The sequence below is a fragment of the Rana temporaria genome, chromosome 8 (genome assembly GCF_905171775.1).
Source record: "Rana temporaria chromosome 8, aRanTem1.1, whole genome shotgun sequence".
Classification (NCBI taxonomy): domain Eukaryota; kingdom Metazoa; phylum Chordata; class Amphibia; order Anura; family Ranidae; genus Rana; species Rana temporaria.
In genome coordinates this window covers 143,118,573-143,139,878 of record NC_053496.1, presented here as the reverse complement: position 1 = coordinate 143,139,878, position 21,306 = coordinate 143,118,573, and the positions used below count along the sequence as shown (strand labels likewise).

Sequence of the window (21,306 nt, the reverse complement as noted above, 5' to 3'; positions counted from 1 at the left end):
AGTGTTATACAAGCTGTACACTCACTACATTACATTGTAGCAAAGTGTCATTTCTTCAGTGTTGTCACATGAAAAGATATAACATATTTTCAAAAATGTGAGGGGTGTATTCACTTTTGTGAGATACTGTGCATACAACTGTTCTGTGAAGCCCTCAGAGATGAGTTAGAGAACCTTAGTGAACAAACAGAATCATTAAGGCCAATGAACACACCAGACAGGTCAGGGATAGAGTTGTGGAGAAGTTTAAAACAGGGATAGGTTATAAAAAAAATATCCCAAGCTTTGAACATTTCACAGAGCACCGTTTTTAAATTTATCATCTGAAAATGGAAAGAGTATGGCACAACTTTAAACCTAGACATGGCTGTCCACCTAAAATGATAGGCCAGGCAAGGAGAGCATTAATCAAAGAATCAGCCAAGAGGTCCATGGTAACTCTGGAGGAGCTGCAGAGATCCACAGCTCAGGTGGGAGAATCTGTTCACAGGACTACTATTAGGCGTGTACTCCACAAATCTTGCCTTTATGAAAGAGTAGCAAGAAGAAAGCCATTGTTGAAAGAAAGCCATAAGAAGTCCCATTTGCAGCCATGTGGGGAACAGAGCAAACATGTGGAAGAAGGTACTCTGGTCCGATTAGATGAAAAAAAAAAAAACTTTTTGGCCTAAAAGCAAAAGGCTATGTGTGGCGGAAAACTAACACTGCACATCACCCTGAACACACTCCCCACCGTGAAACATGGTGGTGGCAGCATCAGTTGTGGGGGTGCTTTTCTTCAGCAGAGACAAGGAAGCTGGTCAGAGTTGATGGGAAGGTGGATGGAGCAAAATACAGGGCAATCTTAGAATAAAACCTGTTAGAGTCGGCAAAAGAATTGAGACTGGGGCAGAGGTAGAATGGTTTAATAGAATGGTTTTTATCAAAGCATATTCATGTGTTAGAATGGCCAAGTCAAAGTCCAGACCTAAATCCAATTGATAATCTGTGGCAAGACTTGAAAATGTATGTTCACATACACTTTCCATCCAATCTGACAGAGCTTGAGCTATTTTGAAAAGTTGGGCAAAAATGTCACTCTCTAGATGTGCAAAGCTGGTAGAAACATACCCAAAAAGACATGCAGCTGTAATTGTAGTGAAAGGTGGATCTGCAAATTATTGACTCTGGGGGCTGAAAACAAAAATTTGAAAACCATTCATAATTTTCCTTCCACTTTGTATTGGTCTATCACATAAAATCCCAATAAAACCCATTTATGTTTTTGGTTGTAACATGTAAAAATGTGGAGAATGGCAAGGGGTATGAATACTTTTTCAAGGCACTGTATTTATGAATGTTTCACCTTTTAAAACTAGTAGTATTGGTGATAAAACTCTCAAACGGAATCAAATGTCACCCAGCAACTCAGAACATCAATTCAACAAAAAGTATAATCTTACTTGCTTACAGCTTGCAAATATAAAAAGCAGATGGAGTACACACGGACAATGGCTGTGGAGAATACATTTTAAAATTCATATTTAAAATATCTTAAAACCTGCAAAAAAAGTGGGTACCAACTTCCTTTTATGGCACGTTCATGTAAATGTGTTATTTTCAAAACATTAACAAATGTCAATATTCCCATTGCACACTTCCTGGAAAAGGCTTGAGGATATCAGGTGATGTAGTAACAACCAGCTGGAGACTGGAAACATCTGAACCATTGCACGTCTTTGCTGTGATCTGATCATTCGTCAATAAAAACTGGACGTTATTTGAAGATCCATGGTGTGCTGGGAAATAGCTATATATACTGTGTGTATATATATATATACACACACACATACACACACTGATTTTCAAAACATTAGGTTCATTTTAACACTTATCCACCAATAGACATTTATCTTATATCATTGTCTTCCATTTGTAGATAATCAAGTGTCACAATTTTATGCTTGTTCCACTAAGTTTCCAAGTTGATGAAATCTGCCTGCCAGACGTTTAGTAGTCCTCCGTAGTGTGAGTGATGACACAGGGATCTGGAAAAGCAATAATACGACCAGAATTCCATGGGATACCCGCTCAAGGGGTAATGGCTCTGCTCCTGGATCAAATATAAGGAAGAGCAGAAGAGGGAGCTGCAACAGGATACTGAGAAGCCAAAAACCAGCAAGTTCCGGAACCTAACACAGAAACAACATAAAATAATTAAAAATAAAGTTTACCTTTTTTTTTAAACAATAAAGGTGTTTTATTCAAATAAGGAGTTTGCATTACAGGAGATTACAGATCAGACAATGGCATTACCATACAGTGCAGATGTAGCATGGAAAAATGAACATGAAACAAGGGCAGTAAAATCATTTTTTTAATTCTATCAACTGTCAGCTTTATTTAACTCAATAAATGCAGCTTTGAGCTGTCATTTGCAATGTTCCATAATGCAGGGAGACCATTATACCCTTCCTGAGAAGACAGTATGCTATAGTACATTGTGTCAGTGCCTGGTGAATGTTGGCAGCGGGGGGGGGGGGGGGGGGTAAAAGGAGACAGGTCCGTAGTCCAAGGCCGAATCTCTGAGACAGCTGAGAGAAGGTCAGAAGGACTCCCGCAGGCATGATATCCCCCACAGTTATAATCCCAAAGTGTGTCCATGCGTGAGGATCTGGAACTTTACGGAAGTGGGGGAGACAAGGATTACCCCACAAGGATTGGGCAGGCGTCAGCTGACCCGGTTGGCTGAAACGTCTAGTTGCTGCCTTCCATACTTTTAATGTTATATGTGTTGGTCCCGGCAGTGAAGGGTATGCTCGCGGACCTCTGAATATTAGGTTTTGGAGGTATGGATCCCAAACAGGTAGCTGCGTTGGACCTAGAGCATTGAAACCACCGAGACCAAGACCGCTGCCCAAAAATATATCTGAAAGTTCAGGAGTCATAGTTCCCCCATCCTCTGCGGTAGGCACAAAGTCGATTTATCTAACCTGGGGGAAGTCCCATTCCAAATAAAGGTGTTTAGACAATGGTCAACTTTTCTAAAGAAGGCTGCGGGTACTGGAGTTGGGCAATTGCGAACACATAATTGAAGTACGGAAGAAGCACCATCTTGCTAAGATTAAAGCGGTCCAAGAAATTCAGCGGAAGCCCCGCCCAAGATGAGCAGTTCAACTTAAGTGAGGTAAGTACTGGTTGGATGTTTTTGTCGAAAAATTCTGTTGGCTTCCTAGTCACCTGTATCCCCAAGTATCTGAACTCCTCCACCCAGCGAAGCGGAGTAGAGGAGCCCAGGGCAGTCGCCTGATCATCAATTGAAGAGAATCGATTTGGACCAATTAATTTTAATGCCTGAGAATGAGCCAAATCTGTCAAAAATCCTTAGAGCTCCCAAAAGGGACAGCCCTGCATTGTTTAAGTAGAGCAGAGCGTCGTTCACGTATAGGGACAACTTCTCCTCCAAGCGTCCCACCCGTAAGCCGCGGACCTATAAGAGGCCCAAATTAGGATCACCAGTGGTTCCAGGGCAAACAGAGCAGGAGACAAGGGGCATCCCTGATGTGTTCCCCTCTATAGGGCAAATATTTCAGACATCCTGTCATTAGTACGCACCGTAGCTTTGGGGGCCCGGTATAGTAGCTGAAGCCAGTGCAGGTACCTGGGGCCAAATCCATAGCTGCGCATGACCTCCCATAAGTAAATCCACTCCACTGAGTCAAACGACTTCTCCGCATCCAAAGAGGCGATGACTCTAGTGCCCGGACTGTCATAGGGGATTGATAGATTTAGAAAAAGGCAATTTAGGTTAATGTCTGTTCCCTTACCCGGCATGAAGCCCATTTGGTCAATGTGGATTAGGTCCTCTATAATGGTGGAAAGTAGATTCACCAGCACTTTCGCCAAATTTTTTGCATCCACATTCAAAAGCGAAAATCAGCCTGTAGGATGCGCAATCCTGGGTATCTTTGCCAGTTTTAGGAATTAAGACAACAGCCACCTCCTCCAAAGATTCGGGAAGCCGGTCCAGAGAGGCCAAGTCCGAGAACAAAGCTGTAAGTTTGGGAGTCACAAGTTTAGCAAACTTAGAGTAAAATTCAGTCGGAAGGCCATCAGAGCTGGGGGTCTTGCCCACCTGCAGTCGTCCTATAGCTATCTGAACCTCCTCTAGAGATATGTCCTCCTCTAAGTGCTCTCGGTCAGCCGTGGCCAATATTGGAACTGTAACTGAGTCCAGGAAGTCTGTTAGGTCAGTCAAGGCGTATGTAGCCCTAGACTTATAAAGGTCACTAAAAAATCGCATAAAAGCGGTCATTTATACTAGGGTTGTCCCGATACCACTTTTTTAGGACCGAGTACAAGTACCGATACTTTTTTTCATGTACTCGCCGATACCGATTACCGATACTTTTTTGAAGAATGCCCCTTACATTGGCAGGCAGGGGGAAAGAATGCCCCTTACATTGGCAGGCAGGGGGAAAAGAATGCCCCTTACATTGGCGGTCAGGGGGAAAAGAATGCCCCTTACATTGGCGGTCAGGGGGAAAAGAATGCCCCTTACATTGGCGGTCAGGGGGAAAAGAATGCCCCTTACATTGGCGGTCAGGGGGAAAAGAATGCCCCTTACATTGGCGGTCAGGGGGAAAGAATGCCCCTTACCTTGGCGGTCATTGGGAAGAATGCCCCTTACATTGCTGGTCAGTGGGGAGAATGCCCCTTACATTGCTGGTCAGTGGGGAGAATGCCCCTTACATTGCTGGTCAGTGGGAAGAATGTCCTGCACTCCTGAAGAGTTGGTTCATATTCACCAAAGAAAGACAGGTCTCCCCTCCCCCTTGGGCCATTCTTATTGCACTGCTTATCAAATCTCCCTCCCCAGCATCGAAACAAACAGTCACATCCAGCAAAATACCTGCCAGGCTGATGGGATTTACACAGAGAAACAAGCCTTCCCAAATGGCACCCTAAGCATGCGTTGCACGGAGGCACTCCTTCCACCATATTTCTGGGTAAGAGAGAGACATCACTCGTTTCCTTCCCCAGCAGAAGACACGCTGCAAGTTTTACAAACAGTAGCTCATAAAGACGGAAGGCAAGACTGTGTGCATGTCACTTTACTTGCCCGCCTGAAGACTCGCTCTGTTCTGCGCTCTGATCCCCGCCGCGCACTCCGCCCCCTCCACTCTGATTCCCGCCGTGCACTCCGCCCCTGCTCTCCGCTGTACGCCAAGCCACGCTCTCCACCCTGATCCCCTCCCCGTTCTCCGCCCACCGCCCGCTGACTTCTCTCATCTGAAGTATCGGGTGAAGCATCGGGAGCATTTGCGCGAGTACAAGTACTCGCGCAAATGCTCGGTATCGGTCCCGATACCGATACTAGTATCGGTATCGGGACAACCCTAATTTATACTCTCTGGGGTTACTAGAGGCAAGTCATTTACATCCTTTACACTTGCAAAGTACTTTATGGGGCTTCGAGTCTCAGCCAACCAGGCCAGCAGGCGGCCATTTTTGTCACCATATTCCAAAATCCTCTGCCGGGTGTAAAGCATAGCCTTCTTGGTATTCTCCACCCGATGAGGGGAGAGCTGTCTTAGAACCCGCTGCCAGGATTTATACCTATCTGAGGCTGGGGACAACACAAATTCCACCTCACGATCAGCAGCCCCTGTCTCCAGTTGTTCTAACAATTGGGAAGATTCCCTTTGCAGCTTCGCAATTCGGGAAATGTAGGCTTCCCTAATCCACGCCTTGAATGAGTCCCATTGCACCAGAGGGGATTCAGTATCCCTATTCAAATTGAAGTATGTGACCAGTGACTGCATTATGGGTTCCTGCAGCTGTTCATCTGATGCCCATAGCCCTGACAAAAGCTTGGTAGCAGGGTGTTCAGAGATGGAGATAGCCAGACTAAGTGGGGTGTGATAAGACACTCCGTGGGGGAGTATATGTGCCTCTGCAACCCACCGGAGGGCCACCTGGGAAGTGTACGCCAAGTCCATTAGTGACAGCGTTTTATAAGTACTCAAGTGACACGTATACTCCCTAGCATCCCGGTGCAAGCAACGCCACACATCAGTAAGGGCATAAGTAGAGGCCCATTGTATCAGGTTGGACTCACCCCTCTTCACCCCCTGCAGCCGATCCATCCCTGTACAGGGAACCATGTTAAAATTTTCCATCATTAAGATAGCTGGAGTGTTATAGCTCAGGGCAATTTGCATAATATCGTTTAAGTTAGGGATTGATGCCAAAGGTGGCAAGTACAGTCCCACTAGTACCACATTTTTACCATAGGTACAAGCATGAATTATGATATATCTCCCGGCTGGATCCGTGCGCACCTCCAGTACTTGAAGGGGCAGGGAACTCCGTATAAGAATACTGACTCCTCGGGCATACGTAGAGTAAGTAGCATGGTCGACGGAGTCCCTTAACCCTTGAGCCCTGGAGGTGTGTTTCTTGCAAACTACATATGTGTGGGTTGTATTTTTGGAGAAACATAACCACTTGCTGACTTCCCTACGCACTTTTACATCGGCAGAATTTGCCGGCCTCCGTGACCATGCCCGCGGGGTGTCCCGCGATCGTGTCACGGAGCTGCAGAATAGGGGGTTGCATGTGGAAACAAGGCATCTCCCTGTTCTGCCTAGTGACAGGACACAGATCATCTGCTCCCTGTAATCGAGAGCAGCGATCAGTGTCGTGTCACAGTAAGCCCAGCCCCCGCACAGTTAGAATCACTCTCTTGGACACACTTAACTCCTTCCTAGCCCCCTAGTGGTTAACCCCTCCCCGTCCAGTCACATTTATACATTAATCAGTGTATTTTTATAGAACTGATCGCTGTATAAATGTGCATGGTCCCAAAATAGCGTCAAAAGTGTCCAATGTGTCCGCCATCAGTCACAATAAAAATCGCTGATTGCTGCCATTGCTAGTAAAAAATAATAATAAAAATACCATAAAACTACCCCCAATTTTGTAGACGCTATAACTTTTACGCAAACCAATCAATAAACGCTTATTGCGATATTTTTTACCAAAGATATGTAGAAGAATACAAAGTGGCCTAAACTGAGGAAAAAAAGAAATTTAAATATTTTTTGGGGATATTTATTATAGAAAAAAGTAAAAAATATTTTTGTTTATAGCGCAAAAAATAAAAACCGCAGAGGTGATCAAATACCACCAAAAGAAAGCTCCATTTGTGGGAAAAAAAGAACGTCAAGAGGGTTTAAAAAAAAAAAAAAGAGGCCGCGAGAGTTAGTTGAGAGATAGGAGGGGGAAAAAAAAAAAAAAAACACCTGCAAAGTGTTTTAGTTAGGGGAGCAACATCATTTCTCTACTCCTCCTATGTGCCACAAAAGTGGTCTACTATTCCTCAAATGTGTATAATAACTTCACTGTGTTTTATTCCTATCGAGCATAACATTGTATAAACATTCAAAAACCATTAACAATAAAAAAATTAAAATAAAATTCAGGTGATCAATATTTATATTACTTTACCTTAACAACCCCATAAAAATAAAAAAAACACATTCTCGTTTTAGTAAGACACGAATGTGTCCTATGTGCCAAAAATAAATAAAATAAAAAAATAAATAAAAATAAATAAATTAAAAAAGTGGTGTATTTAAGGATAAACGCAGTTCATCAATTATTCCTCAAATGTGTATTTTAACTTTACTATATTCTATTCCTGTCAAGCCTAACATATTATAGACCTTCAAAAAACCATTAACAATAAAATAATAAAAATGAAAAATCAGGTGGTCAATATTTAGTGCATGCGCCTTGACTTTACCGAACCCCCACAAAAGAAAGGGATTAAAAACGTGTTTATATATATATATATATATATATATATATATATATATAAAAAATGTTTTTGTTTTGTTTTGTTCTCCCCTCCCCTCCTCCCCTCCCGATCCCCCTCCCCTCTTATTTCATTTACTGGTTGGGAAGAACATTGCTTTTAGAAAGACATTTTTTAATTCAGTATTAAAAAATGTGAGTGATCCAAACAATATCTTACAATGGAGTGTGTCGCATATTGTGCTAGAAAATTGTTATCCTTTAATCAAAACATAGTTGATGTGCAAAAAAAAAAAAAAAACAACCTTGCACACCATTCAATAATTAATCCCAAGGTAGAAATTATATTAACTGCTTCCCACACGCACCACTGTAAAATGACGGTCAAGTGGGAACCATACTGTTCTGGGAGGACGTCTTCCTGACAAAGGACCACGCCCTGCCACGATCCATCACTGCGGAGTCCAGCGATCACCTGACCGTTTTAACCAGTTCCCTACCGAGCCATAGTAATATGATGTCGGCAGGAACTGTCTCTCCCTCAGAGTGGACGTCATATAACGTCCTTTGCATCGCGGCCGCTAGAGGGTGATCATGGCAGGAGTGTGGATCTGTGCGTGTAAACACACAGATCCACCTCCTGTCAGAGGTGAGGAGACCGATGTGTGTTCCCAGTAAAGAGGAACACACATCGGTCTCCTCCCCTTGTACAAATGTACAAATAAATACATGTACAAATATATAAGAGGTCCATACAGTGAACTTGGTGTTGAGTTATTCACTTTACGGTCAACACTGAGGACAAGGGGGCACTCTTTACGTCTAGAGGAAAAGAGATTTTTACCTCCAAATACGGAAAGGTTTTTTCACAGTAAGAGCTGTGAAAATGTGGAATAGTTTTCCTGCAGAGGTGGTTCTGGCCAGCTCAGTAGATTGCTTTAAGAAAGGCCTGGATACTTTCCTAAATGTACATAATATAACTGAGTACTAAGATTTGTAGGTAAAGTTGATCCTGGGTAAATCCGATTGCCTCTCGGGGGATCAGGCAGGAATGTTTTCCCCTGCTGTAGCAAATTGGATCATGCTCTGCTGGGGTTTTTTGCCTTCCTCTGGATCAACTGTGTGTATGGAGTTGGGTGTATGGGATTGTACTGTGTTTTTTATTTTGTTTGTTTATTTTTTTGTGGTTGAACTGGATGGACTTGTGTCTTTTTTCAACCTGACCAACTATGTAACTATGTAACTTGTGAGTCCCCTTCCCCCTACAGTTAGAATCACTCCCAGGGAACATATTAACCCCTTAGCGCCCCCTAGTGTTAACCCCTTCCCTGCCAGTCACATTTACACAGTAATTAGTGCAGTTTTATAGCACTAATCGCTGTATAAATGCGAATGGTCCCAAAAACGTGACAAAGGTGTCCGATATGTCCGCCGCAATGTCATGGTAATAATAAAAAAAATCACAGATCGCCGACATTAATAGTAAAAAAATAATAATAAATAAAAATGCCTTAAATCTATCCCCTATTTTGTAGACACTATGGGCCAGATTCACAGTCAGCGGCGTATGTTTGTGCGGGCGTAGCGCATCTCATATGCGCTACGCCAACGTAACATAGAGAGGCAAGAGCAGTATTCACAAAGCACTTGCTCCCTAAGTTACGGCGGCGTAGCGTAAATGGGCCGGCGTTAACCCGCCCAATTCAAATTTGGAAGGTAGTGGGCGTGTTGTATTATAATTAACCGTGACCCCATGTAAATGAATGGCCGAACGAACGGCCCATGCGTGCGCATTCTCAGAATCACGTCGCATATAGGTACTCCCTAAGAAACGACGGCTCAATGCGGATGACGTGAGTGTAACTTTCGCCCAGCCCCATTCACGTACGACTTACGTAAACTACGTAAAATACTGTTCCCGCACCCATACCTTAACATGACTTACCCCTGCTTTATGAGGGATAACTATACGCCGTACGTACGCCTTACGTAAACGACGTAGCTTACTGCGACGGGCGCAAGTACGTTCGTGAATCGGCGTATCTAGGTAATTTACATATTTGACGCGTAAATCAACGGAAGCGCCCCTAGCGGCCAGCGTAACTATGCAAGATACAACGGCGTAAGGAGACTTACCTCGGTCGGATCAAGTCAAAATTCAGGAATATCTGCTTTCATGAATATGGCACAGAGATACGGCGGCGCATCCTACAACTTACGCAACGTATCGACAGATACGTCCGCGTAAGTTGTACCTGAATCTGGCCCTATAACTTTTGCGCAAACCAATCAATATTCGTTTATTGCGATTTTTTTTTACCAAAAATATGTAGAACAATACGTATCGGTCTAAACTGAGGGGAAAAAAAAATATATTTTTTATGATATTTATTAAATCAAAAAGTAAAAAATATGGTGTTTTTTCAAAATTGTTGCTCTTCTTTTGTTTATAGCGCAAAAAAAAAAAAAACGCAGAGATGATAAAATACCACCAAAAGAAAGATCTATTTGTGGGGGGAAAAACATTAAGATTTAATTTGGGTACAGTGTTGCATAACCACGCAATTGTCATTCAAAGTGCAACAGTGCTGAAAATGAAAAATTGGTCTGGGCAGAAAGGGGGTAAAAATGCCCTGTATGGAAGTGGTTAAACAATGAAAGGCTTCCTTTCATGCCATTCATTGTTTACAATTGTGTTACGATCTGTGATTTGTCACATTGATCACATGGTACAGACAGGGCCAATCACAGACCATTTGTACCATGTGATTAGCTGTGGTCAATCACAGCTAATCACAGCAATACAAAGGGGGTTCATCACTAAAGGCAAATTCACTTTGCACTACAAGTGCACTTGAAAGTGCAGTGCAAAACTGCATTTTAGCTTGCACATGGTTGGATGATAAAATCAGTAGAGCTTCCCCTCATTTCAGATATTCCCCTCAGATCTACAGCGACTGCACTTTCAGGGCACTTGAGTGGATTTGCCTTTAGTAAATAAACCCCAAAGTGTCTAAACCAGGGATGTCCAATCTTTTTTCAAAGAGGGCCAGATTTGATGAAGTGAACATGCGTGAGGGCCGACCATTTTGCCTGACATTCTTTGAACCAATAAAATTTGGTCTAAGTGTGTTCGTCCAAGCACTAATACACTGCCCAACAAGAATTCTCTTGCCTTTGTGGCTGTGTGTGGTGAAGAGATGAGCTTGGGCGTGTTATTTGGATACACTGTATACAGGTCATTCTCCAAAAATTAGCATATTGTGATAAAGTTCATTATTTTCTGTAATGTACTGATAAACATTAGACTTTCATATATTTTAGATTCATTACACACAACTGAAGTAGTTCAAGCCTTTTTATTGTTTTAATATTGATGATTTTGGCATACAGCTCATAAAAACCCCAAATTCCTATCTCAAAAAATTAGCATATTTCATCCGACCAATAAAAGAAAAGTGTTTTTAATTAAAAAAAAAGTCAACCTTCAAATAATTATGTTCAGTTATGCACTCAATACTTGGTCGGGAATCCTTTTGCAGAAATGACTGCTTCAATGCGGCGTGGCATGGAGGCAATCAGCCTGTGGCACTGCTGAGGTGTTATGGAGGCCCAGGATGCTTCGGTAGCGGCCTTAAGCTCATCCAGAGTGTTGGGTCTTGCGTCTCTCAACTTTCTCTTCCCAATATCCCACAGATTCTCTATGGGGTTCAGGTCAGGAGAGTTGGCAGGCCAATTGAGCACAGTAATACCATGGTCAGTAAACCATTTACCAGTGGTTTTGGCACTGTGAGCAGGTGCCAGGTCGTGCTGAAAAATGAAATCTTCATCTCCATAAAGCTTTTCAGCAGATGGAAGCATGAAGTGCTCCAAAATCTCCTGATAGCTAGCTGCATTCACCCTGCCCTTGATAAAACACAGTGGACCAACACCAGCAGACCATCACTGACTGTGGGTACTTGACACTGGACTTCAGGCATTTTGGCATTTTCCTCTCCCCAGTCTTCCTCCAGACTCTGGCACCTTGATTACCGAATGACATGCAAAATTTGCTTTCATCCGAAAAAAGTACTTTGGACCACTGAGCAACAGTCCAGTGTTGCTTCTCTGTAGCCCAGGTCAGGCGCTTCTGCCGCTGTTTCTGGTTCAAAAGTGGCTTGACCTGGGGAATGCGGCACCTGTAGCCCATTTCCTGCACACGCCTGTACACGGTGGTTCTGGATGTTTCTACTCCAGACTCAGTCCACTGCTTCCGCAGGTCCCCCAAGGTCTGGAATCGGTCCTTCTCCACAATCTTCCTTAGGGTCCGGTCACCTCTTCTCGTTGTGCAGCGTTTTCTGCCACACTTTTTACTTCCCATAGACTTCCCACTGAGGTGCCTTGATACAGCACTCTGGGAACAGCCTATTCGTTCAGAAATTTCTTTCTGTGTCTTACCCTCTTGCTTGAGGGTGTCAATGATGGCCTTCTGGACAGCAGTCAGGTCGGCAGTCTTACCCATGATTGCGGTTTGGAGTAATGAACCAGGCTGGGAGTTTTTAAAAGCCTCAGGAATCTTTTGCAGGTGTTTAGAGTTAATTAGTTGATTCAGATGATTAGGTTAAGAGCTTGTTTAGAGAACCTTTTCATGATATGCTAATTTTTTGAGATAGGAATTTTGGGTTTTCATGAGCTGTATGCCAAAATCATCAATATTAAAACAATAAAAGGCTTGAACTACTTCAGTTGTGTGTAATGAATCTAAATTATATGAAAGTCTAATGTTTATCAGTACATTACAGAAAATAATGAACTTTATCACAATATGCTAATTTTTTAAAAATGACCTGTATATATCTTTTGTGACCCCAACGAATCCCCGAGCGCTTCTCAGGACTTAGGATGAGCTTGGGTGTGTTATTTGGATATACCGTATTTTTCGGCGTATAACACGCACAGGCTTACTATTGCCATGAATACAGCCTTACCATTGCCATCAGTGCAGCCTGATTGATGCCTATCTGCAGCCTCGGAGGGGACAGGGAGGGGGGTGTGAGTGCTGACAGATTACAAAAAGGAGAATTTCTTGTTTACTTGGTTACCTCTTTAATACACAGTCCCGCCTCCTATGATAGACAGAACAGTCATCCAATGGCATCCCAGGAGACTGGACTTTCTATTACAGACGCCGCTGAGTAAACAGGAGATTCTCTTCATGTAATCTGATGGTCCTCGTCCCGCCCCCTCCCTGTCCCCTCCGAGGCAGCGCCAATAAATACGGTATATATCTTTTTTGGCCCTGAGGGCCACAGACAATATATATATCCAAATCCCCAGGAGGGCCTTAATAAATCACCAGGGGGGCCGCAATTGGCCCACGGGCCGGACTTTGGACATGCCTGGTCTACACACTGTCATTCAGTAATAATATTTGCTTATAGCAGTGAAATCCACTGCTTTACGCACTTATAGTATGTAAAAGTGGTCATTAGGGGGGTATGTGTACTGTCCTGGCATTTTCAGTATCAGGATTGATTGATTTTCAGATATGCATACCATAGTTTGTGGACTCTATAACCTTCCTACAGACTAACTAATATAATCTGATTTAGGTTATTTATTTTCACCAAATAAATGTAACAGAATGTTAAACATGTGCAAAAGTTGTAGGGGCACTGTCCCATTAAATATTAGGGAGGAATGTGGCATCCAATGGGAGATCTGGGAAGCTTCTGGATTCCCCAGGGAAGGCTATATAAGGGCTGCAGAGGGTCTGGGGCTTTCTCTGAGGTGGCCAGGAAGAAGGAGAAGAAAGCTCCCTCCCTCCCTTCCCGTCAAGGCATTTTTATGTGGTAGGGTTTTGGTGGTAATACGGTTAAGCTGCCCGAGTTCCAAAAACTGGGCAGAGACTATGTGATGATGTACGTTTTATTATTATGCAAGCGTTTTAATTCTAATGGTTGTTTTGAAACAGTATGTAAACCAATAAAGTGCCACGGCCATTTCTGCCAAATAAGCGTAGTGTGGTGTTTTTGGTATGTGTGGTTGTATCTGGGAATAGGTGGGGTGGGTGTGGCCTACAGACCCATACATTTTGGGATAAAAAAAAACAACAGAAACAAACAAAATGTTTTTTTTCAAAATGTTTGTTATTTTTTTCATTTATTTAGCAAAAACATAAAACACCAAGCGGTGATTAAATACAGAGACCAAAAGAAAAATTTTTTGTGAGAAAAAAATGTCATATGAGTACAGTGTTGCATGACAATGCAGTTGTCATTCAAAGTGAGAAGGCGCTGAAAGCTGAAAACTGGCCTTGTTTTAATTGAAGGATAGCAGTTTTAAAGCACAATATGTTGCACACACTATTGTAAATCACCACCATTACTAGTTAAAAAAATCCCTAAATCTATCCCATAGTTGGTAGATGCAATAACTTTTGTGCAAACTAATCAATATACGACTATTGCAATTTTTTTTGCCAAAAATATGTAGAAGAATATACAGTATATCGGCCTAACTGATGAATAAAACCCCTTTCACAGTGAGGTGTTTTTCAGGTGCTAAAGGGCTAAAAATAGTGCCTGTAAAGCGCCTGAAAAATGCCTCCCCTGCCACCCCAGTGTGAAAGCCCTAGTGCTTTCACACTGGGGCGCTGCACTGGCAGGATGTTAAAAAAAGTCCTGCAAGCAGCATCTTTGAGGCGGTGGAGGAGCTGTGTATACACTGCTCCTATACTGCCCCTGCCCATTGAAATTAATGGGCACTGCTGCCGAGGCGCCTGCAAAACAAATTCGGCAGCGATGCTACATGGGCGCATTTAACCCTTTCTTCGGCCGCTAGCGAGGTAAAAGGTGCCCCGCTAGCGAGCGATTAGCATCGCTAAAACAGCGGTAATGCGGCACAAAAAAATACGCAGAGGTGATCAAATACCACCAAAAGAAAGCTCTATTTGTGAGGAAAAAAGGACGTCAATTTTGTTTGGGTACAGCGTCACATGACCACACAATTGTCAGTTAAAGCGATGCAGTGTCATATCGCAAAACATGGCCTTGTCATTAAGGGAGCAAATCCTTACGGTCCTTAAGTGGTTATTAAATACTATCAGTCAAAAGCAACCCCTCAGCTTTGTATAATCGTCTTTCTTATTCAAAATCCATTTTTTCTGTATGCTCTCCTGTCAAAAAAACACTGATAAAAGCCTATGTGTGCATGAACACAAGGGATAACATGCAGAGGAGTTTAGAGGCAGTTAAAAAAAAAACATCTGACACTCAATATCAATAGCAGTTATAAAAAGCCCAGTGTGCACGAGTCCTTAATTTGCTTAAAAAATATCCCTTTAACTAACCTTTTAACTCCACTCTCCGAGGACCACAGAACCCCACCAGTCCATATTATGGAGGAAAGGGGGAGATGCCTGCTTTGATATTCTGATACAGTAGAATGAGTGTTGTCACCCTAGGACTGGGGTCTCCAAACTTTCAAAACTAGATTACTGTCCTTCAGACTTTAAGAGGGCCGGACTAGGGCCAGTGGGAGTAGAAAATGTCCTGATGTCCAGTTAGAGAAAACAATGCCCTATATTTGGTGTCCGTGGGAGGACTAGTGCCCCATCATTGGTGCCAATAAAAGAAATTGTGCCCCATCGTTGGTGTCAGTGGGAGGACTGGTGCCCCATTGTTTATGTTAGTGGAAGGAATTGTGCCCGATCATTGGTGCCAATAAAAAGAATTGTGCCCATCATTTGTGTCAGTGGGAGGAATAAGGTCCTATTGTTGGTATCAGTGGAAGGAATTGTGTCCCATCGTTGATGTCAGTGGGAGGACTGGTGCCCCATTGTTTATGTCAGTGGAAGGAATTGTGCCCGATCATTGGTGCCAATAAAAATAATTGTGCCCATCATTTGTGTCAGTGGGAGGAATAAGGTCCTATTGTTGGTATCAGTGGAAGGAATTGTGTCCCATCGTTGATGTCAGTGGGAGGATATGAGCTCTTTCTTTGGTGTCAGTGGGAGGAATTGTGCCTTATTGTTGGTGTCAGTGGATGGGATAGTGCACCAAGGGCCTGATAAAAGGCAAGCAAAGGGCCGTATCGGGCCCCAGGGTAGCAGTTTGGAGACCACTGCCCTAGGACAAGGAAGTGTGTTACTGGCAGAATCACCATTTAAAAAAAAAACTAAAAAAAACACATTTTTAAGATTTAGATATGTTTTAACCACTTCAGCCTCGAACCATTTTGCAGCTAAAGGACCAGGCCACTTTTTGCGATTTGGCACTGCGTCAATTTAACTGACAATTGCGTGGTCGTGCGACGTGACTCCCAAACAAAATTTACATCCTTTTATTCCCACAAATAGAGCTTTCTTTTGGTGGTATTTAATCACCTCTGCGTTTTTTTTTTTTTGCACTTTAACCTCCTTACAACCGCACGCCGTCAAATGACGGCGGGCGGAATCCCCTGTTCTGACAGGACGTCATATGACGTCCTGTCATTAGAAGCTGCTAGGGGGGGCAGGCGCACCCATCGCGTTACTGGGAACACAGTGCGCCGCCGGGCACCCGCGATTGCCCAGTAACTGAGCAGGGACGTGGAGCTCTGTGTGTAAACACAGAGCTCCACGTCCTGTCAGGGAGAGAGGAAACCATCTGTGTCCCTTGTACATAGACACCCCCCTCCCCCCACAGTTAGAACACTGACTAGGCTACACATTTAACCCCTTCCCTGCCAGTCACATTTATACAGTAATCAATGCATATTTATAGCACTGTTCACTGTATAAATGTGAATGGTCCCAAAAATGTGTCAAAAGTGTCCGATGTGTCCGCTATAATGTCGCAGTACCGAAAAAAAAAAAAAAAAAAAAAAAATCGCAGATCGCCACCATTCCTAGTAAAAAAAAAAAAAAATATATCATAATTATGTCCCCCTATTTTGTAGGCAATATAACAAACCAGTCACTATACGGTTATCGCAATTTTTTTTTTTTTTTACTAAAAATAGGTAGAAGAATACGTATTGGCCTAAACGGAGATAAAATATATATATATTTTTTAAAAAATTGGATATTTATTATAGCAAAAAGTAAAAAATATTGTATTTTTTTTTTCAAAAATGTCGCTCTTTTTTGTTTATAGCGCAAAAACTAAAAACCGCACAGGCGATCAAATACCACCAAAAGAAAGCTCTATTTGTGGGAAAAAAAGGACGTCAATTTTGTTTGGGAGCCACGTCGCACGACCGCGCAATTGTCAGTTAAAGTGACGCAGTGCCGGAAGCTAAAATTTAGTCTGGTCAGGAAGGGGGTGTTTGTGCACAGTAGGCAAGTGGTTAAACAAAAATAGAGCGTACATTTTGAAAAAAAAATCTATATTTTTTACTTTTTGCTATAATAAATATCCCCAAAAAAAGTTTAGGCCGATACGTATTCTTCTACATATTTTTGGTAAAAAAAAAAATTGCAATAAGCGTTTATTGATTGGTTTACGCAAAAGTTTTAGCGTTTACTAAATAGGGGATAGTTTTATGGCATTTTTCTACAAAAAAACTTTTTTTTACTAGTAATGGCGGCGATCAGTGATTTTTTTCATGATTGCGTCATTATGGCGGACACATCGGACACATTTTTGGGACCATTGTAATTTTCAGTGATCAGTGCTATAAAAATGCACTGTTTACTGTGATAATGACACTGGCAGTGAAGGGGTTAATCACTAGGTGGCGCTGTAGGGGTTAAGTGTTCCCTGCATAGTGTTTCTTACTGTAGGGGGGGATGGGCTCTGTGTCACATGAAAATATTCTCCGTTCCCAGTACACGGAGCCGAGATCATTGTCATTGTCAGTGTCATTGTCACTAGTCAGAGCGGTGAGATGCTTGCTTACACAAGCATCTCCCCGCTCTATACCTCCGTGAGACAATCGCGGGGATCCCCGCGGCGATCGAGTCTGCAGGACCCGTGGTCCAACTCACGGGGATGGCGGCTGGCGGCACGCACGCGACCACACGGACAGGCATTTAAAGGGGACGTACAGGTACGTTGATATGCCTGTCCGTGACATTCTGCCAACGTATATGTGCAGGAGGCGGACCTTAAGCGGTTAAAGTTTATGTGATCAATCACCTTTTAAAACAACTCATTCAGTTTAAAATAGAAATGCAAGGTAAAATGTCTGTGAATATATAAAAAAACATTATAAATACCCTTGTTTCCTTTTTTCAAAGGTCATCACATGACTGCTGTTCTCAGCTACAAAAGGGGATTAGTGAGCTAGGAGTGGGAACTGCAGGGGGTTTAGCAGGAGGCAGAGGAATAGCAGTATACTGATCTTCCCAATGATTATCTGTGCGGGGGGGGGGGGGGGGGGGGGGCGTGTCAGCACAAGTCTGCCTAATGCAGTATAGACAAGCTGAGCTCCTAAGTAGAATGCAAAGAAAAAAAAACTGACCACGCTGGAATGGCTGTGCTTTCATGACTAGTATGGTCAGTTCCAAACAGGAAAGCATGGGACTGGCCAGATCACTAGGTATTTTAAAAAACAGAAAGCAATGCAAAGAGAACAGGATATACATGGGCAAATTTATGTGGCTACTTTGTATCTACCATGAACCAAAACTGAAATGATCACCTTTTCTTGCAGGTTGCCGCTGTATCCAAGAAAAAGTCGGATAACTTCAATTACAGATATCAGGATGAGTAGGGTTACCAAAATGAATTTGTAATGATCAGGTAGAAGTACATACTGAAAAGAAAAGAATATATCCATTATAAATGTAACACGTGAGTACCAATATGTTAAAGAAGGGGCAACTGTATGCACACATAAATATATAACACTCAAAAAGATCAGGCGCCAGAACAGAGGAAATTTAACCAAGAAGATGTCAATGTCATAGCATCCATAGCCTCACATTATTGTAATAACTGTAGTAGTGCTTACACCTGCTGCACGCCAGGCGGAGATGGTATGGAGATGCTCGGCCAGAGGAATGGCCGAGCATAATGGACTCACATTGGAGGGCGTTTGGTTTATTCTGCTGTAGAAGCTGCGTCCGGATTTTTACCCGCATGTAGTGCTGCAGATGGAGTCACAAAAAGGTGGTGTCCCTGTGATGTGGCTGGAGCCACACGCCCGCTGCGCCAAGTGCCGATCCCAGCTGAGCAAGATCGCAGGCTGTGGAAGGCAGTGGAGAGTACATGAAATGCTATGATAGTGTTTCTATGACAACGCCTTTCGCATGCATGTGCTTTCTCAAGTCATGCGATACATACGGAGACCATGGAAATATAAAGGCATGAAAACAAAACGGAAATAGGAGGAATTTAATGGGATGTATTATGTATAGTCTCAAACTTCCCTACATCATCTCCAATACATTATAATACACATTGTTTTTTTTTTTTTTTTTATCAAAAAAAAGTTTTATTAGAGAAAAACCAAGAGGTATATGGTGCAATAATTCTTGAAAATACAATTAGCAATGAGCGTCAAATAAGATATTGGCTAAGACATAGGAACAAGTCTTGGATGATGTACAAATGTAACCAGCAAAAAAATGTACATTACATACAGGAACAAACAAAAGAAGAAAATAAACAAAAGAAGGGAATATCCTCACGGAGATACTATACTACTACTACTAGTCACCAATAACTTTGGAAAAATTGTAATTTGTTACGTTCCATTCCATTATATGCGGTATTCGTTATTTCAATAATTCTTAAAAATATGAAAGCCAAAAATAAGAAAGAAGATTCGAAAAATTCATAAATACGAAAATAAGAACGGAAAAATAACTAACGAACAATAACTATTAAATTATAGGTATTGGAATTTCCTTTCAAATTTGTCTGTTAGTAAATGTAACAAATACGAATTTATCTGAAATAACGAATGCCGCATCTAAACGAATGGAACGTAACGAATTATAAATAATAAAAATGATATTATTATTAATTATTATTATTAATTTGTTAAAGGAGTTCTCTAAGCTAAAACGTTTAACCCCCGCTGTGCCCGGGCTGTAAAACTATACAAAATAAACTTTCACTTACCTGCCTACAATCCCCCGTTGTTCCGATATCGCCGTCCCGTTCTCCGGTCCCGGTCTCTTCCACTTCCTGTGGGTCGGTGACTCACAGTGCGCTCAGCCTATCAGCGGCCGCAGCAATGTCCCGTCGCGGCTGCTGATAGGCTGAGCGCACTGTGAGTCACCGACCCGCAGGAAGTGGAAGAGACGGGACCGGAGAACGGGACGGCGATATCGGAACAACGGGGGATCGTAGGCAGGTAAGTGAAAGTTTATTTTGTATGGTTTTACAGCCCGGGCACAGCGGGGGTTAAACGTTTTAGCTTAGAGAACTCCTTTAAGTTCCATTCATTTAGATGTATAATTCATTATTTCGTATAATTCGTAACTTTGGATAAATCTGGATTCGTAATGTTCACCAACAGCCAACTTTGAAAGGAAATTCCAATACCTATAATTTAATAGTTAGTTAGTTATTATTTTGGATTATCAAATTTTCGTTCTTATTTTAGAATGTCGGATTTTTGTTCTTTAGTTAAAATTAAATGAGTTTTCTTTAATTAGAATATTTTCGAATCGACAAATTTGTTGAATTTTGATGGAAAACTAATTCGGAAACTAAACAAATTGCACTTGTCTAGTAACTAAACCCCCTTATAGAGCTTCAGCCTTCAAGAAGTCTATTCATTACTAACTGATGCGGTGCAAGGTCTGGGACATATAGCCAAGATTGCCACATTGAGTTACATTTTTGGGGAACATTTCTGTGTTGGTACGTTAATTTATTTTGAATGAGCATAGTATTCACCTGTTCTACCCATTGCTTCTTAGTCGGGATATTAGGAGACATCCAATAACAAGCAATCAATTTGCAAGCAGTATACAATAAATGCCACATGTGCATGTGGGGTCCAGGTTTCCTCTTCCAGAGTTCTCAATAAAAAATGGGGCCTTTAGAGAGTTGGAAGTTATATACAGTGGAACCTTGGATTGTGAGTAACGCGTTTTGCAATACGAGCACTGCATTTAAAAAAATTCTGACTCAGTTTGCAAGGTTGTCTCGCAAAACGAGAAGGATTCTGTAACGATACGCCAAATTAGGATCAGGTCTATGGATCGCAAATGCGGAGACTTCTCAGGTTCGAACCCAGGTTTCACTCTTAACTCAGTTAAGAGTTTGGGTTCTATCATAGCCTCAATGAAGTATATGGCCCATATTCCAGCATAAGCAACATTAAAGTAAATCTTGGTATTAATGGTATAGATCAGGTATAGGGATATGAGTAGTTGCAGTACTGGGACTGCACACTAGGGGTAAGACTGACCAGTGAGCGTGAGCTCAGTGGTTCTGGTTTGTACAGACAGGACTGGGTTTCTTATGGACAGAGTAGTCTACACAACATAGTTCAATGGTTGAAACTAATGGTAACCAATATCATTGGCAGAGCACAATGGTGAGAACATGCGCAGAGAGGTTAAGTGTAACAGCATACTGAGTA

At 42.3% G+C, this 21,306-nt stretch overlaps 1 protein-coding gene across 1 annotated transcript in view; it reads right to left on the bottom strand.

Moving 5' to 3' along the window:
• Positions 1 to 1,414: 1,414 nt before the first annotated feature.
• Positions 1,415 to 21,306, bottom strand: part of TMEM17 (transmembrane protein 17) — a 35,442-nt gene continuing 15,550 nt past the window's right edge. The window contains exons 3-4 of the mRNA XM_040320807.1: positions 18,406 to 18,519; positions 1,415 to 2,171 (exon numbers count right to left, since the gene is read on the bottom strand). Of these exons, the coding sequence (XP_040176741.1) occupies positions 1,938 to 2,171; positions 18,406 to 18,519 (348 nt within the window). The 3' untranslated portion in view covers positions 1,415 to 1,937. The remainder of the gene's footprint in view (positions 2,172 to 18,405; positions 18,520 to 21,306) is intronic.